This window comes from Apiospora marii (genome assembly GCF_038362585.1).
Source record: "Apiospora marii strain CBS 49790 chromosome Unknown utg000003l_segment0_segment0, whole genome shotgun sequence".
Taxonomy (NCBI): domain Eukaryota; kingdom Fungi; phylum Ascomycota; class Sordariomycetes; order Amphisphaeriales; family Apiosporaceae; genus Apiospora; species Apiospora marii.
In genome coordinates, this window is record NW_027117374.1 from 2,698,780 (window position 1) to 2,722,514 (window position 23,735).

General features: G+C 54.4%; 10 protein-coding genes across 10 annotated transcripts; 4 read left to right on the top strand and 6 right to left on the bottom strand.

Annotated features, from left to right (window-relative positions):
* Nucleotides 1-1,720: 1,720 nt before the first annotated feature.
* Nucleotides 1,721-2,707, top strand: PG985_004351 (uncharacterized protein; the record flags this gene model as incomplete). The annotated part of the gene is made up of 3 exons (XM_066824120.1): nucleotides 1,721-1,995; nucleotides 2,084-2,300; nucleotides 2,360-2,707. The coding sequence occupies 3 exons, from the start codon at nucleotides 1,721-1,723 to the stop codon at nucleotides 2,705-2,707; spliced, it is 840 nt and encodes a 279-aa protein (XP_066687280.1).
* A 563-nt stretch (nucleotides 2,708-3,270) lies between these two features.
* Nucleotides 3,271-4,368, bottom strand: PG985_004352 (uncharacterized protein; the record flags this gene model as incomplete). Its single annotated transcript, XM_066824121.1, has 1 exon — nucleotides 3,271-4,368. One exon carries the CDS (start codon nucleotides 4,366-4,368, stop codon nucleotides 3,271-3,273), a length of 1,098 nt encoding a protein of 365 aa, XP_066687281.1.
* A 410-nt stretch (nucleotides 4,369-4,778) lies between these two features.
* Nucleotides 4,779-5,378, bottom strand: PG985_004353 (uncharacterized protein; the record flags this gene model as incomplete). The annotated part of the gene is made up of 1 exon (XM_066824122.1): nucleotides 4,779-5,378. One exon carries the CDS (start codon nucleotides 5,376-5,378, stop codon nucleotides 4,779-4,781), a length of 600 nt encoding a protein of 199 aa, XP_066687282.1.
* A 907-nt stretch (nucleotides 5,379-6,285) lies between these two features.
* Nucleotides 6,286-7,230, top strand: PG985_004354 (uncharacterized protein; the record flags this gene model as incomplete). The annotated part of the gene is made up of 1 exon (XM_066824123.1): nucleotides 6,286-7,230. The coding sequence occupies one exon, from the start codon at nucleotides 6,286-6,288 to the stop codon at nucleotides 7,228-7,230; it is 945 nt and encodes a 314-aa protein (XP_066687283.1).
* A 202-nt stretch (nucleotides 7,231-7,432) lies between these two features.
* Nucleotides 7,433-8,430, bottom strand: PG985_004355 (Caleosin related protein-domain-containing protein; the record flags this gene model as incomplete). Its single annotated transcript, XM_066824124.1, has 4 exons — nucleotides 7,433-7,560; nucleotides 7,625-7,988; nucleotides 8,045-8,166; nucleotides 8,241-8,430. The coding sequence occupies 4 exons, from the start codon at nucleotides 8,428-8,430 to the stop codon at nucleotides 7,433-7,435; spliced, it is 804 nt and encodes a 267-aa protein (XP_066687284.1).
* A 1,696-nt stretch (nucleotides 8,431-10,126) lies between these two features.
* Nucleotides 10,127-10,882, top strand: PG985_004356 (uncharacterized protein; the record flags this gene model as incomplete). Its single annotated transcript, XM_066824125.1, has 1 exon — nucleotides 10,127-10,882. One exon carries the CDS (start codon nucleotides 10,127-10,129, stop codon nucleotides 10,880-10,882), a length of 756 nt encoding a protein of 251 aa, XP_066687285.1.
* Nucleotides 10,883-11,521: 639 nt separating this feature from the next.
* On the bottom strand, nucleotides 11,522-13,027 carry PG985_004357 (Mitochondrial translocator assembly and maintenance protein 41; the record flags this gene model as incomplete). The annotated part of the gene is made up of 1 exon (XM_066824126.1): nucleotides 11,522-13,027. One exon carries the CDS (start codon nucleotides 13,025-13,027, stop codon nucleotides 11,522-11,524), a length of 1,506 nt encoding a protein of 501 aa, XP_066687286.1.
* A 2,168-nt stretch (nucleotides 13,028-15,195) lies between these two features.
* Nucleotides 15,196-17,623, top strand: PG985_004358 (spindle assembly checkpoint component mad1; the record flags this gene model as incomplete). The annotated part of the gene is made up of 2 exons (XM_066824127.1): nucleotides 15,196-15,324; nucleotides 15,428-17,623. The coding sequence occupies 2 exons, from the start codon at nucleotides 15,196-15,198 to the stop codon at nucleotides 17,621-17,623; spliced, it is 2,325 nt and encodes a 774-aa protein (XP_066687287.1).
* Nucleotides 17,624-18,247: 624 nt separating this feature from the next.
* Nucleotides 18,248-18,867, bottom strand: PG985_004359 (thioredoxin-domain-containing protein; the record flags this gene model as incomplete). Its single annotated transcript, XM_066824128.1, has 3 exons — nucleotides 18,248-18,446; nucleotides 18,571-18,675; nucleotides 18,845-18,867. 3 exons carry the CDS (start codon nucleotides 18,865-18,867, stop codon nucleotides 18,248-18,250), a joined length of 327 nt encoding a protein of 108 aa, XP_066687288.1.
* A 998-nt stretch (nucleotides 18,868-19,865) lies between these two features.
* Nucleotides 19,866-23,369, bottom strand: PG985_004360 (Hrq1p; the record flags this gene model as incomplete). Its single annotated transcript, XM_066824129.1, has 1 exon — nucleotides 19,866-23,369. The coding sequence occupies one exon, from the start codon at nucleotides 23,367-23,369 to the stop codon at nucleotides 19,866-19,868; it is 3,504 nt and encodes a 1,167-aa protein (XP_066687289.1).
* Nucleotides 23,370-23,735: the final 366 nt, after the last annotated feature.

The window sequence follows — 23,735 nt, forward strand, 5'->3', positions numbered from 1 at the left end:
TGATAGTACCGGGGGAGTCAGCGGCCACGAGGGAGCACTGTAGGAATTGCTAATACGATAATGATTTGACACTAGATACGTTGCTCTTTAATTTCATATTAATTTAGTAAGTCTAAGTATAATGCTTATATCTTATAAAACCTACACAATTACTTATAATAGGAACTTTTCTTAATAATTAAATTAAAACCGGCGAGCTTTTTACTCGTTCTTTACTTTAATAACACTTGTATCTCTTAATATATTAGAATTACATAAGTTATAAATGTAACATAATTTTCAAATAATATACGGCTCTTTTTTGTCGGTAAAATGCAAGCTTTCTGGAACTGACCACAACGTTTAGGGTGGTCGTCGAACAATCTTCGGCATAGTAGTCTAGTGTATACCACCAACTGCGCGAGAGAGCTGCTTGAGCGCGGCAGAGGAGGACATCAGGCATATATAGTAGCTGAAATTCGCCCATCCCCAGGTAGAGGTCGTACAGCACACTCCACCCAAATGTCCACGACGACGCATCATACTACGAAGCTCACCCACAGAACACAAGAAACAACGCAGCATAAGAAAAGCAAGAAGCTACCGACAACCATCCCAGCCGTTCACCATGAAACACTACCTGAAAACCTTCGCTTTCCAGTTGTCGCATTGTTGCATCATGCTGTGTCAGCTTCTCCTCCTCTATGTGATGCTTAGTGAGGTCTCCATGCTCATGAGAGTTCAAGGGTATGAGCTGCCGCCCATCTTGGCACATATGTGCCTATTTCTGTGCCTCACGCATATCGTCATATGGGCGTTGCGGAAGGTTTGAGAGAAATGGAGATTGGTACTGGGATAGTCACCCATGGGAATAGGATTGGATATGTATATGTCAAGAAACTGTTGTTGGCGATGCATAATATCAAGATGTTGCCTATTTTCTCTGAGAGATTAGAAGCCAGCAAGGACTATGCGATACTTGGGGGTGGCGGGTTATCTCATTGGAAATTACAGATTGAACAGCAAACCGATCTACCAGCAAATGAGCGAAATAGGAATATGCCCCCAGGTCGCGTGGCGGCCTGATAAAGCAAGATAGGCTAGCTAAGCGCCGGTTTTTGTGTTTGCTAACAACCAACATCACCCTGCTTTCGCAACCCGAATGCTCGATAACCTATCACGGCTAGGGGCATATACGACCTGATGTCTGTAGAAGGCGCTCGGATCGCTGTCGGTGCTTGGTAAGGCGGTCCGGAGGGCAGGTTATCGTCTGCTGGGCGGGTAGCCAGCTTTCTTTACACGGTATTGATACGATACGGGTTTCATACATCAGTCTGAAGGGATGACGGAACATATTAGAGGGTGCGGAGACTGCGCTGTCATGACCGTGTGTCGGCGTCAATATGGTATTTCATCCCTGTGTTACGAACCTAACCTGTTTTGCGAACCAAGAAAACCCCCGAACGCCAATGATAGGCGAAAGAACCGTGGTCTTGTTGGACAGCAGGATTCTTCCGACGGATGGACGCAGAGAATCCCTTGCGTGAGTCCGCTCCACTCGGGTACTGGGGCCAACACTGTTTGCTGTCGTAGCGTTGTGTCACCAGAGGGGAGGTCGTTACATAGCATCAAAACGCCACGGCATGGTCTGCTTTATTTGTCATTGATTTTCGACAATCAAGGCAGTCTCATACATCAACGACACAACACCCACAACGACAGGAACATTTTCGTGGTCACAATGGTCGTTGGGCAGAATCTCGGACCGCTAACCACAGCAGCAACGCTGCGGTCTACATGTGCCGACGACCTAAACCAAATTTATAGAATCAACACGTTGGAGAGCTGGTATTACCTACTCCAGGGACCACCGGAGGGAGCTTCGTGCTACCCAAGCGCCTACGCCGGAGTTCGCTCGCAGTATTATTCTCCAGCGGCCTCGTGCCCCTTCGGCTTCACGCCCGCATGCACCAGCACCAACGGAGAATCGGAGACGGTGTACACTTGCTGCCCAACGTCAGTGAAGCTCCTGCGGCCTCTTCCCCTCGAGCCCTAACATGGAGCTGCAAAGTCTACAAGAGGGCGGGTCTAATCTGTGGCATAGGCAATTCGATTACATATGCCAGTCCACAAGTATCTACCAGTGGGAGACCACCCTGGGATGCATGGTTCCTGTCAACTCCGACCTGACGACGACATGGAAACTCCTCGACGTCCAGAACGGCAAGACGGTGACATCAACAAGTACCGGGTATCAGGGCGGAATGAACGCGTTTAGCGTTCAAGTCCGCTTCCAATCAAGCGACCTCATCGCTGGAAAGGTTAGAGATGACCTCATGAGCAACCGTGTGGAAATCTTGCAAGTCTAATGGCAAACCAGACATCCACAACCGCGCCAGAGAGAACGCCAAGCCACGGCTCGGACCAGGCCTCGAACACAGAAACAGCGAACACATCCAACGGACTCACGGCAGGCGCGGCAGCAGGCATCGCCGTGGGGGCAACTGCTCTCCTTCTTGCCGTCGCGGTGGCAATCTTTATCATGTTCCGGCGGCGAAAGCGACACCAACAAGTACAGCAGCCTGCAGCCGCCCAGTTTACCGACAGCTATTACCCTAGCCCAGCCCCGAAATACACATCAGCCATGGATGTTTCGGCCCCGAAGATATACGAAGCTCCAAATATCATGTATGAGCTGGAGGGGGCAGCTCCGGGAACTGCGAGGTAGAAGGGAGTGGCCAAATAGTGGTTGGTCAGCGAAGCTTAAATGAGCAGTGCGGTCGTTCCTCTTGGGTCATTCTCCCCCTTACCTGTACTCACTAAGCACGGTGACAAGGCGGCATGAACGCTTTAGTGGCCCTGCCGATGGCCACACGACACAGCCTCATTGACTTGAGAACCTGGGCTGTTTGATAGGCGCCAACCGGAGTGTAGCCTGCTGTACACGAGAGAGGCGGGTGCCCCTTACATCGCTACTGAGGGAGGAAACTCGCCTATGAGCACAGCCCGCATGGTAACAAGATGGCAGGCAGTGCTGTTGGGCGTTGAAAATGCGGAGCAGAAGAGTAACATGGAGCAGGTGATGTAAAACCTGGGCCATGTTCTTGCCATCGCTTGGTTGGGCAGTTACTTTCGGAAGCAGGCAGATTGAGTCACTCATACGATTCGGAAATGAAGAAGAGTCGTTACATTTACTGTCCATACACTAAATACATACATAAAACTATCACTAATCGCTAAATGCATTCCGCTCCATTCCATTGACAGCACGGCCATTGCCATGCTCAAATATCATTCCAAAACGAGGCCATCCCCCGACCCCAGCTCCACGAACCGATAGTCAGGAGCCCCTTCGCCCATGTTCTTAGCCTCGCTCCGGACCGCGTCCGCCACCGTGTACCTGGTCCGCCGCAGCAGCGGCGCGATGAACCCGCCCCCCTTCTTCTCCTCGTCGTGCGTCGCGACCCAGTACTTGGCCCCGCTGGCGCGGACCGCCTCCAGCCCGTTGAGGGCGCCCAGGTTCAGCTGCTTCGCCATCCAGATGCCGACGTCGTGCAGGCCGTGCAGGAGGACCCGCGTCTCGATGCCGGCTGACTTGACGGATGCGAGGTCTGTGGCCTTGATGCCGTGGGGCGAGTAGACGACGGCGGCGGAATGGCTCGTGTGGTCGTATGTATCGCTCGTCTTTGTATCTTCCTTGTTTGAGGTCGGCGCGACGGTCTTGAAGGCGATCATGACGGCTGAGTGGTAGTAGAGCGCATTGCCCGCCGTAATGACGCGGCCGATGCCGACCCAGTCCGGCAGCGGCGAGACGCTCAACGTCTTCTGCCAATCCCCCGTGTCGGAAGAGAAGCCGGGAGTCGTCGTGACTTTATCGAAGTGCTTCCACGACCGGATGAGCTCCGCAGCTTTCTCGGTCGCGAAGACGGGCGTTTCGCGCGGCAGCTCCTTCAGCGTCGTCTCATGACAATGGTCGGTGAACTCATGCGAGATGGCGACGACATCGATGAGTGAAGCCGGCTTGCTACCACCCGTCTTATCTTTCCCCGCGGCGTTCTCTCCTCGCTCGGCCTCGATGAGCAAGAGGTTCAGCTCGTCGATGGTCTGCACGCTCGGCGCCACGAGGTGCCACTGGGTGGAAAACCACGAGGCGACGTCCGACTGCGGGCCTTGCAGCCAGGGGTCCAGCAGGATGTTGAAGCGGCTTCGACCCGCCGCGGGCTTGGTGCTGGTGGCGGCGGCGGTTGGTGGGTACGGTAGCGAGACCAGCCAGGTAGTGTCGGCGTTGAGGTGGATTAGGACGGGCTCGTCAGTGGCTCGCTGCAGCGCCGACCGTAGCTGGGCGCGGTCGCTAATGTTGAATGTCAGTTTCCCTCCTGGATCAGTCATTCTCTTCTCGCTCGTTAGGTCGATATAGGAATCTTATTATTTTCTGTTGCGAGATGATGAAATCACCAGAGAGCCATGGTTCTATTGCGCTTCAGTCAGTGTACCTTTCGTGACAATGAGATCTATGATGCCATAGTTGATCAAGGTTGCATTCAGTTGATCCCGTATTCTTGCGCCCCAATTGGACAGACAGGCCCCTGTAACTTAGCGCTGAAGGGCTCGGGTACCCCCGTAAGTTCAGCGTACGAGTGCTACGCTGGCACTTCGGATTCTTTTCTTTCGAATGACTCAATCGCGACCAAACGTCGCCCATCAATGGATCCATACCATAACGAGATTCAAAATGGAAAATATATCTTATTACCCCTACTTATATACAAGGTCAGACAAGTCGCTCCCCGGCTACCTACCTAAGCTAAGTTGTTTTCGTACCACACAAACACGAGGATGAACCAGAGCGACGTCGGCACGGCGATGGCCAGGAGCTTCATCTGCAGCTCTATCATGAACTCGAGGAAGGCCAGCATCCCCTCGTTCTCGGTGCAGCGCGTCCACGCGCTCCTGCGTTGCTGCTCCTCGGGATACGGGGAAAAGGACGTGTAGAGCCGGCCCTCCTCCATCGTGGCCATCCAGTCGCGCTCGCGGCGGCTGTCGCGGCGGCCCGGGTGGTCCAGCCCGTTTCGTACGCAGTACTCACAGTGCGTCGAGAGGGGGCTGAGGATGTCGCAAGTACAGGTGGAACAGGAGAAGTCCGAGGCACGCCCGGTGCAGCTGTCTTCGTCTTCGTTAGCGCCATCGGCCACTGCTGGAGCGGCTACTATGCCAGCCGGAGACTGAGGCTCCTCTGGTTGCGGTCTTGGCAGCACCTGCGACACCCTCGATGCGGGCCGTGGGGGAATGACGATTGTCAGCTTGCTCATGGTCGCGTGGTAGTGCGGCTTGGGAAGAAGGGTCGGGTTGAGTAGGGGCGTGTGCTCGAGAGGGAGCGGAGGGGCTACAGCTACGGCCATGGTGGCAGCCGGCGCTCTCTCTCGCGACTTTTATCAATGCCTTGGACGCCAAACAGAGTCAGCAAAAACAGATGCGACTGTGTGCTACTCACCTCGGATGCGAAAGAAGAAGAAGAGGAAAACAGTTACTTGTGACAGTGTTACACGATCAATCAATGACTTTGTTTTCTGTATCACGGGCTCTGTGCCCGTCTTATAGGCGGCAGGGGTGTAAGTTGGCATTGTTTGATGGCTGGCTTTGCTCTTTGTTAGGCATGGCCGGACAGTCATGAAAGGGCATCTTTGTGTATTCCACCTGGTCCTGCTGTCTGCACGTTGGGATACTGGGCGTTTCTATGTAACATTTGAAATGCTTTTATCCAGTTACTTGGTCAAATGTGCTGGAGACTTCAATGACGAAGAGGAAAGAGTGTTGGGGGTACGAGAGGCAGCCATGACGATGATGATCTTATTCAAGTTGTTGAGTTGAATGTGTACCCCCGTAAGTTCCCTAATTCTATACGACCAGCTTATGAATATTGAGTATATATGCAGCCAACGTGTTGAATTATTTTACCTTATGTTTTGAGACAACGAAGTCCTTTGGTTCTGGTGTCAGTGGCTGGCGCTATGAGGGGTCGGTCTCATGATGATTCCTCAATTGATGCCTGCTAGACCTCAGGACTATAGCGGCTAGTCCACAGGAAACCTAACGAGGAAACGCCAATCGCATGATTACCAATCCGGGGAGATCAGGATGACCTTCCTAAGATGTATATAGGTAGAGTTGATGTCAGCCATGAAACTAGACGAGAGGTCTCCATGTCCGTACAGTAGAGCTGAAGTGTCCCAAAACGCCCGTGCAGTCACTGGGATTTGATCCACTGTTAAGCTTAAACTAGCATCGAGACGCTATTATTCAGACGGCATGCCATCCGATCTCCTTCGATCTCGGACCCTGGTCTGGCTGGGTCTGCTTCCAATTACAATTTTAGCAGTCTACGCCGCACTCTTCAGCAGCAGCAGCAGCAGCAACATCAGAAACCCCAGCCCGCACAACGAGACCTCGGACATGGCGGGGCTACGCGGTTTCGCGCTGAACCCGCGCGTGTTCAACGCCTCGCTCTACAAGTCCGTCAACGACGTCTGGTTCGGCGGCATGTCCGCCCGCGCCGTAGGCGGCACGGCGCCCACCAAGGAGATGGCGATGCGCTGGTTTGCCGGCGGCCAGGAGTTCGACGCGCGGTGCCGATCCGCCGGCACCGTGGCCCTGGACTCCATCGGCCCCGGCCGCCTGGCGCTGCCCAAGTTCACCACGGTCCAGGAGGACCGCGTGCACTACCCGGACATGGCGCGCCCCTTCGCCGCGCAGTACGGTGGTGGCAAGGAAGGCGGAGACGGCAGCGCCGCCGCGGCGGGACAGAACGCCCTCTCCCTCGTGCTGCTCCTGGACCAGCTGTCGCGCAACGTGTACCGCCAGGACCAGGGCCTGATCTACGGCCACTACGACCGCCTCGCGCGCGCCGTGTCGAAAGATGTCCGCGCCCGCGGGGTGCTCGAGAAGCCCGGGTTCAGCGACGTGCAGCGGTACTGGCTGTACATGCCGCTGATGCACTCGGAGGACCTGGCCGACCACGAGGAGTTCGACGTCTACATCCGCGACAAGATCGCCCAGGCCGAGAAGGCGGGCGACCAGGCGGCCGTGGGTTCGCTGCGCAACAGCCTCGACTTCGGGACGCGGCACATGGACATCATCCGCAGGTTCGGGAGGTACCCGCATCGCAACAAGTGGCTCGGTCGGGAGACGACGGGGAAGAGGCGGCGTACTTGGAAGGGGGTGGCGAAACGTTTGGATCCGGTTAGGTATCTGTGATTTATACAATATCGATTCGAGTTTAGACTGCAGACGAAGTTATGTCACTCATGCTCTCCCATATTCAGCGAAATGTAGTGATTTATAGACGACAACACTCTCAAGCAAGCAATTTATCGGAAATAAAGACATGATGTTGCGCGAAGGGGGTATATCGATTTCAAGCGTCGCATGAAAATTAAAGCCTCTATCGCCGTCTGCCTCAATCCCTGTGCTTCTTGGCGCGGCGGTCGGCCATTACTTGGAAGATGCTACCGTCATAAATCCGTCGCATATCTTCCTTGGTGATCTTTCCATCCTCCGGCCAGAGCATCATATACGTAGCAAACCCTAAAGAAATTGTCAGTAAGTTGCATATTTGTGTGAAGCGAAGAACACAGGGGGTTGGCCATACATTCGAAGAAGGCACCGAACCAGCCGATAGGATCCAAGATGACCCTCTGGCCCTTCAGCACGTTGGCGATGTCCCAGATGGTCAGGTAATCGCGCCCCTCGGCGTATTTGGCGAATATGTCCTCGAACCGCTGCGGCACGAAGCGGCCTTCGTGGTCGTAGGTCTGCGTGTCGCTACCGTGCTTGTCCTTGTGGATCCGCTCGATGTAGATGCGGAAGAAGGGGTCCGGGAACCAGCTGCCGGCCGTCGGGTACGAGAAGTTGCCGTGGATGATCAATACCGACATCAAAGACAGGATCAACCCGAATCCGACGCCGCGGAAACCGCGGAACGTGTCGAGTGGCCAAATGATACCATCTTTGTCCTGGTGGATTTTCAGTCAGCGATGCCGACGTTACAGGTGACGGCTGATATACTCACAGAGTCGAAAAACTCGACGTGCTGCTGGAGCACAGTCTGGTCGCGGTGATTCTGAGCCCATCCGTCTGCGGTCGTCCCTGAGGGCTTCTCGAAGCTTGCTGCGATGTTGGCGCGCGCGACCCCTAGATTACAGCATAAGCGACTGTCCCCTGTTTCTTCTCTTTCCACAGCTATTTGATCCTGGATGTATACTAACCCGCCTGTGGTAGCCGCTCGTCGTCCTCTGGCTGCGAGAATGGTTTCCGCTGCACTGTAACCGGCACTTCAGGGATGGAGCTGACAATGGGAGGAGCGATTCCGTTGGTGATTGCGTGCTTAGGTGGCTTTGCCTGCATTTCCTCCGCTTCTGAAGGCTCTAACTTCACGGCGTCGGCGTACGTTTCCATTGTGCTCTCCATAATGATGCTCCGTGTATTCGCGTCTACGAAATGATTGGTTGCTTGCCTGGGAATAGGACCTGAGATGTGAGAACATCCTATGCGTGTATTTATACGATCCTCGAGCAAAAACGGTGTCATGACGTCATGCGCATCTCTCCCTTTGAGCTGCATGATCCGGACGTATCTCCGGCAGAAGCTCTTTCACATGTGATTTCACGTCGTAAGGTCACGATATATAACTCCACAGCATGAATGTGCTGCTGATGAGCCTCAGGAGATTGGAAACGGGCCACTTTGGCTTAGTGAATGCGCCTAGAAGCTGTTTTGTGGTTGGGAAGAGTTTAGTGAATCCCACGGCGCCTTTGGTCTGCTCGATTAGCGGTGTTTGGAGACTTCTCTACCTGCACTAGTAATCTGCGAAGAATATAACAGTCATGACATCCTGTAGGCTATTGGGGATTTTCGACACAACAAATGACTGGCAGAGAACGAGATACCAATTTCGGAAAATCGACAAACAGCGACATTGTGTGAGACAAGTTGGGAGAGCATCGTTGGGGAAGATGTTTGTTGGTAGTATTGGTGAAATTTCCCTAGCAGCCAAGCCTGTGAGCACTCTCTGGCCGCTTGGGGTGGCGGGGGTCAGGGGCCTTTATTCCTCGCCTGCCACAGCACCGAGGCCAGCCACTAGATCCCTCGTCATGTAGATGGGTAGCTTGCAATCATCACAATGGCAATCGGACAACTCAACACAATAACATGATAACATAATACTACCAGAATTAACCAAAGGAAACCAACATGACAGTGTTCAGTTGTCAGATGACCCCTGTAAGAGCGTCCGAAGCTCTCGTAGGACATTACGTCATTCCTGGTATGACCCTCAATTGCGGGTCAACGGTATCATGCGAAATCCAGGAACAACCCGAGCAACCTTCACCTCTATCCCAAGACAGGAATCCCGGATAGCCGACTGCTTGGTCTGTCTTGTCAATGGGTCGGGACGCTATCTTTGGAAATCGTGCAATCCAGACCCTGTCTACCTACGCAAGCTACAGACCCGGAAACCTGATTTCGGTAGCATCTGCCGGTTACCCGCACTGTCGTCCAGAGTCTCGCATTGGACTGATTTGCCCGGGGGCTTCTCCGGTTCAGGTAAATTAGACCGTCACGACTGCTTCTAGAATGCTGAATCGCCCACCGCCCTCCCTGACTAGGATAGATGCAGCAGGACCCTGCTTTCTTGTCGGTTCAGCTGACGACTGAGTTCTGGCCAAGTTTACAAGTAGCTACGGCTGTATAGCCTTACTGCCATGGTGCACAATGTAGATCTCTCCACGATACGAAGTAGCATGGGTCCTCTCAGCGAAGAACAAGTCGACCGGGTGGGTGCGCGATGACTTCACATTCCCTTCCCGGGACGCGTATGCGGCTTGGCTGAAGCAAAGCAAGACTTCAGCGATTCTGCTCAACGACCAAGTAGCTGATGAAGTCATCTTGCCAAGTCGCGACGACTGGATACCATGGAAATGTAAGGATATAAGGGCATTCATCTCTGTCTTTGTTTCTCTCATCTCTATCAATTCAGCATCAGCATCAGCATCTAACAACCATCAACCGCATCTACACTTTCTACCATTTCGCCGCCTCTTCTCCAAGCTTATAAGCACACCCATTCAAACCCATAATCGACATAATCAAAATGAACTCCTACGGAAACAACAACAACTCCTCTTACGGCTCTTCCGGCCGCGACGAGTACGGCTCCTCCGGCGGCCGTCAGGAGTACGGCTCATCTGGCCGTTCTGAATACGGCACCTCTTCTGGCCGCAACGAGTACGGCTCTTCGGGCAACGGCGGCTCCTACGGCGGCAACAACAACACATCCTCCTCTTACGGAAGCGGCGGCCCCGAGCGGGATTCGTACGGCAGCGGCGGCAACAACAGCCGCCGCGATGATTACGAGAGCGGCTCCTATGGCGGCAACTCTGGTAACTCTGGCTCCTATGGCGGCGGCAACAGCGGCAACGACCGCCGAAACAACGACTCGTACGGCACTGGCTCGTCCTACGGCAACAGCAGTGGCGGCGGCGGCTACAACAGCAACAACAACAACGACAGCTACGGCAACAACAACAACAACAGCAACAGCTACGACAACAACCACAACAGCAGCAGCCACGGCAATGGCAGCAGCGGCTACGGCAACAGCGGCAGCCACAGCGGCACCGGCAGCAGCTACGGCAGCAACAACAACCACAACAGCTCCGGCGGTGGCCGTTACGATGACGACAACGGCCGCAAGCACGAGAACTCTAGCAGCAGCGGCGGCGCCGGCGGTATGCTCGGCAGCATGCTCGGCGGCGGCAGCAACGACAAGAAGGACAGCAAGGAGGACGAGACCTTCACCGACAAGGTGATCGACGGTGTCGCCACCTACGCCAAGAAGAAGTGGTAGATTCATCATCTTCTTATCCATGTACCAACATATATGTATTTCATGACTGAAGAGAGCGTTTACAAGCGGGATGCAATTCATAGCGAAGCATAATACAATTAATACTCGAGATACTTCTTGTAACCACACTTCCTGACCGTGATTCAATGCATCGTTCCTCTCACATCATCCTATTAATGTCAAGCTGTGGGACCTGGAACTTCTCTTGCCTGTTTCCGGCCCTGCGACATTATTGTACAATGCGTAGTACGAACAAGACTACCTCTTGCTCCATCTTAAGGTTCTCGAGGTCACGTTGATTTTATTCTCAAAAGAACCAATGTCACTTTAGCCAAGTTGGCCTCATTTCTTGAATATGGTTTTACTTGTTCATCATTGGTTCTCATTGATTCATTCCATGTTTAGCAAAATTATTTACAGGCCTTCCAATTATTTGCACTGAATTCTGATCCTCTTTCCATATTACAAGCCAAACTCAATCATGAACCACTGGACCAAGCCCACAATGAGGGCAATGGATCCAATAATGGTGGCAACAATAAGGACGAGCATGTTCAGGTAACCGAGACCCAGAAGAATGCGGTCCCAGATGATCTGGAGTGCCACACCAGTCCAATAGACTTCCTCGCGGAGAAACTCCTATGTTCTCTTCGCTTGCAAGCCCTGGCGGTATTTGCCGACCTTCTCTGCGACGTATCGGAACGTCTTCCGGAAACCGGCCGTGAGAGGCCCCTTGAGGCTTTGTGTGGTGCTCGGCCACTTGATCGTGTTCCGGATGACGCCACGGACCACAGAACGCAGCTCCTCGGGGTCGTCTTGGGCGATCCGTTGCTCAAAGGTTCCGCCTTGCTGCCGCTTGAAGGAGTCGTGATCCTCGTTGGAAGACTCGTCCATCATTGTGTCAAACTCCAGCTGTGGGATCTGGAACTTTTCCTGGTATTTGAAGTAGAGCTTCGAGCGGAACTCCTTCGGCAGGCGACGGACCATGTTGCCACGTTTGATAGGGTTCATGTCTTGGCGAATTGGCATGACACGGTTCTTCTGGGTACTGATCCAATCCAGTGACTTGCAAGCGGGGTCGTCGAACTCGGTGTTGGGAAGTGACTCGATCAGCGGAGCGTATAGGCGACGGAAGTTTTGCATATTGTGGTCCACAATGTTGGCAACTTTCCGAGGGTTCTCGGTGGGGAAGGCCATACGTGGATCACCAAGGTAGCTAATGCCAGCGATGGTAGCGTACAACTCATGCTCAGTGAACTTCTCAGGAAGCATAAGGAGAGCAGTTCGAACGGCACCCAAAAGGTTGATCTGGTTGGCCATACGAACTTGAGGATCATCGCGCAGAATCTTGACGGGCTTATGAAGGCGACCGGCAAGGTAGAGCGTGTTCCAATCCCGAAGATCCTTCTTCAGCGTGTCCAAGGAAACCACACCGTACTTTATGAGAAGTCCATCTACGGTAACGTGGGTATTGAAATAAACACCAGCACCCATGCGATCTTGGACGAAGGAAACGGCACCAGATCCGAGAGATGCGAGTGACGAATAATGGTCACGGTGTTGGTTCATGTTCAAGGAATGGAAGTGCTGGGTATGGGTCACGCCAAAGATGAAATCGATCATCTTCGGCTCGCCGTTCTGAGCCTTTTGGACAGGCAAAGGGGCCTTGGGGTGAACCGACTTCATCTGATCCTCGGTAGCAATATCTTTGCCCTTCTTAGATTGCGGGAATACTCCAGAGCCGTAGGCGAATGCATATCGGACAGGAGCTCGGAACTGCCACAAGACCTGGCGCAAGCACTCCTTAAATTCCTTCTCAATCACAATATGCTGGTTCACGCCAAAGTTGGTGTAGGGAAGATCGGTAAACTTCTCAATGTCAAAGTTTCCATCTTCCTCCCAATCATACGCCGGGGGACCGGCAGACTCGTTGTAAGGCGGGGGGCTTGAATCCTGTGTAGCCGCAGCTTGAGGGCTAGCCTCTGCATTGTTGACCTTGGTAGCATCCTCGGATGCGTCCTCCTTCTTCTTGGCTGCCTCAGAGCCCGTGTTCTTGGTATTGTTGTCGGTCGAGGTGCTGTAGGTACGAAGCGCATTGAAGTGGCGCAGGAATACGGGGCGCTCCCGGGTAACAGCGGAGCTCATTGTAGCAGCGGGAACCGGGAAACCCTTGCCCTGACATACCCGAAGTGTGTTTGGGCGGAATGCAGCTGAAGCGGAGTAGCGTGCAACTGCGCGGCCGCCAGCCGGCAGGCCTTTGTGTAGCATTGCAGACACCATAATTGCTACGGGTGAGCAGGTAGACAGGCTGGAACGCAAGTAGCGTAAGTTATGGTTCGATTCGTAGACTTCGACGGAAAAGGGCGCGACACCGGAGGCAGCAGGTGCTGATGTCGTGGAAGGAACACGGGGTGTGCGTAAAACGCTTGTATAAGGAGGTGTAGACGATGTAAGAAGTCCGGAGTGCGCGCAGAACACCGGCAGGCAGCAGGTCTTAATTCCGGGGAAGGAACACGGGGTGTGCGCGGAACGCTCGTGGAAAGAGGTGTTGACGTTGTAGTGAAGCCGGAGTGCGCGCAGAACACCGGAAGGCAGCAGGCGTTGATGCCGGGGAAGGAACACGGGGTATGCGTAGGACGCTTGCGGAAAGAGGTGTTGACGTTGTAGAAAAGCCGGAGTGCGCGCAGAACACCGGCAAGAAGAGACCGGGACGCGCGCAAAATCCGGAAGTTTAAGGAGACGTCAATAGAATGACCTAGCCGTATGGCAAAGGAATGTGTATGGATAGTTGCGGTGTGTGAAGAAGTAGCGTATGTTGTTACGCCCGGTTGGATGGAAGTGGGAGGTGAATGGCGTGTGATGTAGGTTGGGAGAAAAACAGATTGATCTGCAGCGGGTGCCGCCCTAGTGTTATTTCGGGAGATCAGCCATATGGCTCTATGCCTCGAGGTCGAGGTGACAAGATCGTGAAGGCTCGTCCGCACGTGTAGAACGGTGGGGGACAGTCTTAATGATGTCGCCAAAGAGGGTGGTGAAGCAAAATCTAACATCTGACGATGCGCCGCACACACTGATGACTGCACTAAAACCTCTAAAGCTCGGCGTCCCTACCCGCGAGCTTGGGGTAGAGGGGGCAGGTAGCTCAGCTACGTAGCTGTTAAGCTTGATCCCAGCCCAGCAGCCAACCAGCAGTCCCAATGGCCATGAAACGGGGCATCGGCACCCGGGTCTAGCCCTTTAGACAGCCCCACTAGGGGCCAGGAACTTGGTGCATTGTGACGTGAGTCCGGACAAGCGGACAAGGGTTCAACAGTCGGACTTAACCGTAGGAAGCACAGCACTGGACTGTCGCATGCGTGTGTGTACCTGGGATTTGCTTCACCAAGCTTCTGACCGTTGATCAACAACATTCAGTCAAGATCATATCAGCCCGCAGGTATGTACCCAAGTACTCCGGACTCCAGAAAGCATTGCCAGTCTGTATCCGTACAGCACAGCGTGATATGAACTCGTCCAGGTCCAATTGTCTTGGCGGCATCCAGTGTGCCGTGCCATGGCTTGTCCTGAAAATAGGCCAGGCGCCCAGCCGATGGCGGCGGGCATGCAAGGGAGCTTCGGAACATCGCTTGTGCGCATTCATTGTTCACCTTGATCACCAGCACTGACAAACATTCCAGGCTACTGTCGCGCAGCTTGCTCATCGAGTTGGATCGTAAGTAAAGGGCTCGACGCATTCTCTCATGCTCACTGGAGCACGAGGGCATCGGTTATCCCTTCTCAATCTCGAAGGCCGAACACTGGTTGGCGCGACGTGCTCTTGGATGTGTCTGTGGATTTATTCCAAGAGTGAAGGAAGCCCAGTACGATTGCGCCCATCACCCGTCTACCTACGTGCAAAGAAGATTACGCTAACGCGCTAGCGTCATCGCGATAAGACGATATCGGTTAGCGCCATTGCGATAAGCCTATTATCACTACGAGTCTACTATCACAGCTAGCGCCATCTCGATAAGCGATAAGGGGCACGATAACGCGATAAGAGCATCAAGCTTGACGTCCGTGCGCACTCAGGCCCGCCAAGCCGCTACCACCGCCCTTTGTCCATTGCTGAACCAATCCGGTCTGCCGGTCCAACACCAGACGCAGACACGCAAGGAAGCGTTGGACGAAGCGTTGTTCATCAATCTCTTTGACCCCTGCAGGTGGTAAAGTGGCGCCTGGCCTCGCTGTAGCAGCCACTCACAGGCCATCACCAGCGTTACACTTCCCCAAATAAACAAACACACTCAGTGGCCGAGCAGCCAACCTTCAACATGACTGTCTCTACACCAAAATCTGCCCGGCTGGCGGTCAAGCGCAAATCAATAATGAGTGGCCAATTCCGTCACAGTGTGGGCGGAAATGCTCTGCCGCGACCACAGACCTCCCTCCGAGCATCAAGAGTAAGTATTCCTGGGCCTTCTAGGCTTTCTTGATCGATCAACAAGGGAGCGCAATCTGCTGTTTCCGGTCGCGACACAGCTGCTAACAAGAATCTTCCACCAGGTCTCCAACTTCCGCGCGTCTACGTCGCAACCCCAGTACGACATCATCACAGGCGCCGACAATGCAGCCAGCTCTCCCTTCGTCAAACACAATACCCGTCATGGCCAGACCAACGGCGAATCGGTGCGAGCCTCTTCGCGCGAAAGCTCCAAGGAGAACCTGGCTCCTCCAGATGCAGAAGAATACGAGACGCAGCGCAAAAGGATAGAGGAGCTCAAGGCTGAGTTGGCTGCCATGCACTACAAATGCGACAACTACGAGAAGGAGAAGGAAATGACCGCCTTGGAACATGAGAACGAAATCCGTGAATGCCGCCGGAAGGCCGATGAAGACTTCAGCAAGCGGCAGGATGCCGAGGGTGAGAAGGGTGTGGTAGAGCGCCGGATTGAGTCCGTCATGTCCGAGTTTGCGGAATTAAAGGAGTCGGCAGAACGTGATGCCCGAGCTCTGGAGAAGAAGGCGCGTGAGTCGGACAGTGAGGCACGGTTGCTACAGGAGCAGCTCGACGATTTATCTGCCGTCAAGGAAGAGTCGGACCGCATGAACCAGAAGCGCATTTCCGACCTCGAGTTACAGGCGTCAAATCTACGCGAATCGATGGAAGCTTACGAGAAGGAAAATCAGTCCAGGGATGAGTTATCACAGCAAGCTCAAGAGCAACTCGCCCAAAAGGATGAGATAATTGGCGAACTCGAAGCTAATGTTCTACGTCTGAAGGCGCAAACTGGCGACGCCGATACGATCGCTGTAATCCGCCGCGAACTGTCCGACCACGTGCAGTATATCCGAAATTTGGAGTCGAAGAACACCAAAATGCACAGTGATTTAAGCCACTACAAGCAGATCCACAAGGCAGTCGAAGTAGTGGAAGAGGAAAAGCGATCTCTGCAGCGGAAGTTGGAGGCCGCGGCTGGTCTGGAAGCTGAGCTTGCTGAAGCCAGGATCCAGAGGCAACGGCTTGAAGATGAGCGCTTGGCCTGGACATCCTACTTGCGAAATGCCAGTGACGACATGATGGAGTTTGATTCGCCCGAACACGTTGCCCGCGCTCTTGTCGAGGAACGCTATACCTCGGCATCGCTGACCCAGAAACTGGGCGAATTCCAAGAGCAGCTTGGAGAAAGAGACGGAATCATCAAGTCCCTGGAGGCAGAAATCGGCACTTTGAAGACGCAAATCGACAAGCTCAAGACTGCACCGTCTGCGCTGCCGGCTGACAAGACTCGAGCCAGGCTCGAGCGCCAACGCGCTCTTGCAGCTAAAGAAGTAGAATACCTGCGTGCCCAGCTCAAGACATTTGACGCCGAAGACGAGACGTTTGAGCCGGAAAAGGTTGACGAAGTCAGGAACAACCGCGTGGCTGAACTCGAGAAACTGGTGGACAACTATAAATCCGAAGTTAATGCCCTCCATGAGGAGCTTTCTTCTGCGGAGGTTTCTGGCCCTGCTGAAGCCAAGCAGTTGACCGGTACTAAGAGACCGAGGGAGGAAGACGCTATAGAATCCGAAACGATCTCTGAGCTTAACCGTAAGCGACAAGCACTGCTGAACCAAGTCGCAGAGAAGGACCGGACCCTGAACACACTCCAAGTCGACTACCAATCACTTCGAGAGCGTCTCGAGGCCGCCGAGAAGAAGAACAAGACACGGGTGTTGTCTCTTCACTCCAACCCCACGGCCGAGTGGGAAGCCATCAAGGTGGCGACCCTCACCGCGCTCAAGGAAGAGAACAAGCAACTCCTCACCCAACTCCAAAAGGCCAACCGCAACCCGCCCTTCCCCGTGATCCCGGCGTCTCAACTCGCGAACGCCAAGCGCGAGGTCGAGGAGGCGCAACGTGAGACGGCGTCGGCGATGAAGTCGGCGCAGCGCCTGAAGCAGGTATGGGGTGCCAAGTCCAATGAGTTTAAGGAGGCCATCTTCAGCACGCTGGGGTGGACCGTGACCTTCATCCCCAACGGCAAGATGCGGGTCGAGAGCGTCTTCAACCCGAGCCAGACGGACGAGCACGAGAACAGCATCGTCTTCGACGGCGAGCGCGGCACCATGAAGGTCAGCGGCGGGCCCCAGAGCGTCTTCGCACGCAGCATCGCCGACCAGATCCAGTTCTGGGTTCGCGATAAGGGCTGCATCCCGGGCTTCCTGGCCGCGCTGACGCTGGAGTTCTACGAGCAACACAACAATAAGCAGGAGTAAAATGTTGGAATCTTTTTTTCTTTGTCATAGAGTATGTAAACATGTAGGCGGCGGCATGTTTGTTTGATCAAGGGTGGATCACATGATACCTGGCTGGAGTTTGAGGAGTTTTCAGATCGGCTTGGAGGGACGATAGGTCCTTCCTATTGCTATAGCTTCATAATCTGAGCAACGATAATATGCGCGGTATACGAAGACCTGACAGTGGGGCAGATGTCTTGTAGATATAATTCTTAGTGAGACATAATGACGACACGAATGCTTGGCGACATGATACGACCGATGGATTCTAGAATGTTTTGTTTTATTTATAATTGTTGGGAGTTCCAGCGAATGGATAGAAGCTACATGTGAGATGGCAGCTCTAAGCCATAGCGCGTGAGTCCAAGCTGTGTGTTCTATCTAAACCAGGCCATTCCGAAGGATCGTGAGGATAGGGTATCTATGGTTCGTTCATGCGGTGTCAGATTTGCCACCACAGCAGGCGCTGCTGCCACCACAACCCTCCTGCTTGTGCTCCTCCTCGCGGTGGGGCTCGTGGAGGTTTGGTGTGCTGGTCGCAGCGACGGCGGCGTCGGTGGCATCGGCTTCAGTAGCAGCTGGATCCGGGGCGGCCGGGGCGCTCTAGGCCTCGACGCCCTTCTTCAGCAGGCCGACGAGGGCGTTGGGGTTGGCGCCGACGAGCTCCTCGGCCTTCTCGCCGTCCTTGAACAGCATGAAGGTGGGCATGGCGCGGATGCCGAGCTCCTGGCTGACCTCGGGCAGCTCGTCGACGTCGATCTTGGCGAAGAAGATGTCCTTGAACTGCTCGTCGTTGGAGTGGCTGTTTTTGCGTGTCGTCATGATTAGTCTTTATTCGTCTTTTACTACAAAGATCCCCATTCCCGGGCAGGATACCGAAGAGGGAGAGCATCGCGTGGAGGGGAAAAGGTTCGAAAGTTACTCACTTGACCAGGATGGGGGCAATGGCCTTGCAGGGACCGCACCAGGTGGCGAAGCAGTCGAGCATGACGACCTTGTTGTTCTTGAGGGCGGCCTTCCAGTCCTCGGTGCTACAGGTGAGGCATAATGTCAGTATGATATCTCTATATCGGACAGGTCCGGCATTCGGCGGCGCGCATCATCGATGGGCACAAAAACACCAGAAGTGGGGTTCAGGTGCAAGCAACCGCTCTGTGTGCGCCGTCGCATGGAGGGGGTGAAGGGGAGGGCAAAACGCACGTGCTGATGTTGTGGACAGTCATTTTGGGCGACGAGTAGTGGAACTGGCGAATGTTCTGCTGGAGGATGGTAGATGTTCTAAAGATGTTGTTGCGTCTCAAGAGAGAAGACTGAATGGTATTGCGTAGGAATGGTGTTGACATGGAGGAGGTGGGATGGTGGGAGAGGCGGAAGGAGGGGTTTTATTGTTTTATATGGGGACCGGGATTCCGAAGCAGCAAGAGAAAGGTTGAACGGCAAGTGGTTTGTTTTGGCTTATTCAGATTGGAAACAAATCCGAGAGAGAGTCGAGTGAAGCTTCTTATGGATTGGTAAAGGCGTTTTCGGGTCTCTAGTGGGTTTTCGGCAGGTTCTACAGGGGCTTCTAGTGCATTCAGGCGTGGAAACAGGGCTAACTGGTGGGATGGTCTTAGGGGACAGCGCGAGACGGGCAGTAGTATGCGGTATGTGGCTTGGGAGCTCAATGCAGAAGAAAAACACAGACGTGACGCAAAGCATGTCGTTGATTTGTCAAAGAGGCTAAAACCGAGCTGCAGATGCCGATGACGCGATCGCCAGACCCCTGTGTGTTGGTTCGGAGACCCCTTGTCGGGGGGCCTCTCCTAGCAGGGCAACAGGGCAACCTCGGGTGCAAAATTTGTCCTGTCTGGGTAATTGCTGATTACTGTGCAGGTCGCATCTGTCAAGACTGCACTTGAGCACGTCACCTTTACCGCTTCCAATCGCGGTCGGCCGCAGTTCCCGACTGCCGCCCGACAACCGCCCAAGGCTCATTGATAAGCAAGCATTTGGAACCACGACTGAAAGTAGAACATCATCACTATTTCTAATACTGAACTGATCGAAAAATGGCATTATAAGTTATATATTTGTTTTTGTTACCCTGTGAATCAACGATATATTGTGATGGCGAAACTGTCACCAGAGGCTGATCGTGACCGAAGCTGCAGGTAGGAAGAGGGTATCAAAACCGCAACTATTCATCTAGGTATTGTATCGTCTATCATAGCAAATAATCGCTTCATAGGCTGCCCAAACCAGCCTCTTCTTCTTCATCCTCGATCTTGACTTCAACATCACCCACCACAGGAACCGGTCCCTTGCCAGGCACCGGCTTGGCCAGAACAACGGTCTCGATACCGGCCGGTGTCATCTCCTCGGGGCCCATGGGTAGTGCCTCGACGTCGATCGTCATGTTCAACAGGGTCTTGAGGATGACGGAGCTGCCGGCCTTGCTCATCACTTCGTTGGCGTGCTTGCACAGCTCCGAGCAGACGCATTCGACGCAGCCGTGCTCGCAGTAGCAATGCTCGACCCTCTTGAGGGCTTGCACCAACAGCAGATCGATGAACTCAAAAGCCTTGGTGCTGATCCCCGACCCTCCCGCGCCGCCTTTGGCGTCATAGAACGTGAGACGGGCGGGCCGCTTCCTCTGCGTCTCCTTCTGCGCAAACTCCTTCATGCCGATCTTGCACTCGGTCCGGACGTCTCCGGGCATGCTGATGACGAAGTTGGGCATCAGGCTCATCACCGCGTGCTCGGCCGCGTGGATGGAGCCGGCGACATTGAGCCGACGATCGACCAGTATTTCGAGAGCCCGCTTGGGCACGTCGAGCCACATGCCTTTGCTGTGCCGAATGATGGGCGGGTTGTCCACCTGCACCGCGTCGAGGATCCGGCGCTTCTTGTCTACCTTGAAATAGCCGAAGACGTTTTGCGTGATCCGGATCGCCCCGTGGAAGGCCCGAGAGAGAGACCCGGGAATCTTGCGTATCAGCTGGGTCTCGACCGGATCGATATCGGTGAAGTCACGCTGCTGCGTCGTCCAGTCTACTTTGACCTTCTCGACTTTGGCGATCATTCTATCAGGCTGGAAGTCGCGCACAAGGTAAGAATTTCCTTGGTGGAGGAAGATGGCACCATCGTAGATAGTGAAGAAGGCTCGGGAGGCCTCGAGCTCCTCGAGCACAATATTCTTCCCGTGGGAGATGTCGACAACGGCAAAATGGTCTTCTTCCGTGTCGCGAATGGCGACATATTTCGAGGGCACTGGCCGAAAGCGGTCGTGGCAATGGTAGTAGCCAAGCTCGTCCTTTATCAGGCGTTCCTCTGCAATCTTGGCCAGATCCTTCGAGAAGTACTTAGCATCCTCGACCGGCCTGATGGGCATCTCGTAAGCCGCGCATTGGATGTGGCCTTCTAACACGAGCATGTTCTCCAGGTCCACTTGTAACTCGCTGTTGGGTTTGGTAAAGAGCTCGTCGGGGTTCTGCATATAGTGCTGGTCCGTGGCGAAGCAGTCTCCCACGAGAACCGACAGTGAGTCCTTGTTTCGCCGTCCTGCGCGACCGCTTTGCTGTCTGAGATTGGCAATTGTATACGGAAAGCCCAGAGTGATTACGCAGTCCAGCGTACCAATGTCTACACCCAGTTCCAGCGCGGTCGTGGCGACAATGCCCATCAGCTTGCCTTCGAACATTTGAGCTTCAATCTGCCGTCTGTCCTGGGCAGTATAGCCGCCACGGTATCCCATGATCCGCGCCATGCACTCAGGCCGTCCGAGCGATTCGAGCTCCCATTTGGCCGCCGAGACGAGCACTTCGCACTGCTTCCTCACGCGGCAAAAGGCGATAACACGAACTCCACGCAAGATCAGCTGGCAGAACAGCCGGGCACATTCTGCCATGGCATCCCCGCGGCCACTGGATGGATCGCCCGGGTCCTTATAGGGTGTGTTCCAGCAGAGAAACTCCTTGCGACCGGAAGGCGATCCGTCAAAGTCTACGAGATGTACGTCGTTGATGCCGAAGATGGTTCGGAAATGGTCCTGTGGGTTTGCGACGGTTGCCGAGCAGGATATGAATCTAACCCGCCGATTGCCTACTGCGGCGCAGATGCGACGTAACCTTCTCATAATGAAAGCCACGTGGGAGCCCATGAGGCCGTTGTAGTAGTGAAGTTCATCAACAACGACATATTTCAGGTTCTGAAGAAACGTCCGCCATTTATCTTCTTGCGGCAGTATCGTAATGTGCAGCATATCTGGGTTTGTGAAGATGATGCGGGCCTCATCTCGGATCTGATTCCGGTCCTGCATCGGTGTGTCGCCGTCGAATGTCTCAACGAGGACTTGCTCTAGCCCTTCCATGTAAGACAGCATATCCTTCAGGCTGCGCTTCTGATCCTGGGCCAGCGCCTTGGTCGGAAAGATGTACATGGCTCGGGCGTTATGGTCTTTTTCCAAGGCATGGATGACGGGGAGCTGGTAGATGAGTGACTTGCCCGAGCTTGTGGAAGTCGAGACGACGACATGGTGCCCATTCTCCAGGGCGTTGATGGCCTCGGTCTGGTGTGCGTAGAACTGGGTGATACCCTTCGCATTGAAGAGGGCATTGACCATGGCCTGGCTGAGCAGGAAGTCCAGCTCGCCGTAGACGGCCTCTTGGGGGTCGAAGACGCGATGACCGTCGGGCACAATCTGGTTCACGTACCACGAGCTTTCCTTGAGCTCTTGCACGATTTCGGGGATGCTCTTTCGCTCCTTGGGGATCTCTTTGGGTACGGTGTCCATCTCGGGCTTCGGTGTCGGTGTGGTGGGTTTCGACTCCGAGGGGGCGGGCATGTGTGCCAGTGCTTCCTGGCGTATCATTACCTCGGGGTCCATCTTGTCCTCGACGCACTGATTGATGTATGCGCTCACCGCGTTGGTAAACTTTTGATTGCGCTTCTCGATCAACGTCGTCATTTGCTTCTGGCTGAACACGGGCATCTTGAGATCCTCATCCCGAAGCCGCCTGTTCGGGTTCACCGCCTCCCCCGTCTTGCGGCTCTGCACCTGGCGCTTGAGGTCGCCGTCGATGAACTCGAAGTAGAGGACCTCCTTGCCGCCCAGGGGCGCCTCGTCCGGGTGATGGGTCCCGAGCGCGTCCATGCCCGTCAGCCCGCCCACCGAGGCGTCCGGTGCCGGCCCCTGCGTCCGTATGTCCTTTCGCGACCGGCCGGTCTTGAACGTCGTGTCCCGCTCCGCGCCCTTGATGTCGGTCTGCAGCATGACCTCGTCGACGTAGGAGAAGCTCACGCCTTCGGGGCGCAGGGCGACCACCGCGGCGACGTCCTCGATCTTCAGCTCCTTCTGGGTGTGGGACTCCACCGCCGACTTGATCGTGTCGAACGTGGTCGCCAGGTGCTTCCGGGTGGAGCAGAAGGTGAAGACTAGGTTGAGCGCCCGATGCGTCTTGTCCAGCTCCTTGAAGAGCGGCGGCCATTCCATGACGCATTCAACATTGGCATTCTTCTTGGGTGCCGGGGTCTTCTTGTTCTTCTTCGAGGCCGCTGCTGCGCTGTCACCTGCCACTTTTGCGGACTTTGGGGCAGTCTCGGCGTCACTTGCGCCGCCATTGGCATCATTTGGAACGGATGCATCCCCGGCGTTCTCAGGTTCGGGCGATTCCGTGTCTTTTTCCGTGCGCTTCCTCTTCCGCCGAACGAGCCTGTTTGAGACTGTGGCCGCCCGAAGAGTCGACATTGTTATATCATCCGTACTGTGAATGCATTTGGGAAAGTCGTTTTTCTTGTTCCGGGCGGCTCGCTGATATCAACGCGGGACAATGGATGGCATTGACGTCAAAGACAGTGGTGGCGCGGCCACTGTACGTGCCATCACGTGACTCCCGCAATCGGGCCCCGGGTAGATCTCATCAAACGATCCCTAGGAGCCATGCTCGACTTTCAATTGCCCACAGAACAGTCTAGTTTATTTACATCGTGGCATTGACATGTCTTCAAAAGCATGTGGGTGACCATGGTTGATTGCGACGACTCGCAGGAGAATCAGCACTAATTCCTCGCTTCGCAACCCCCTTGCATACCTGTGAACCAACTGGATAAGGTT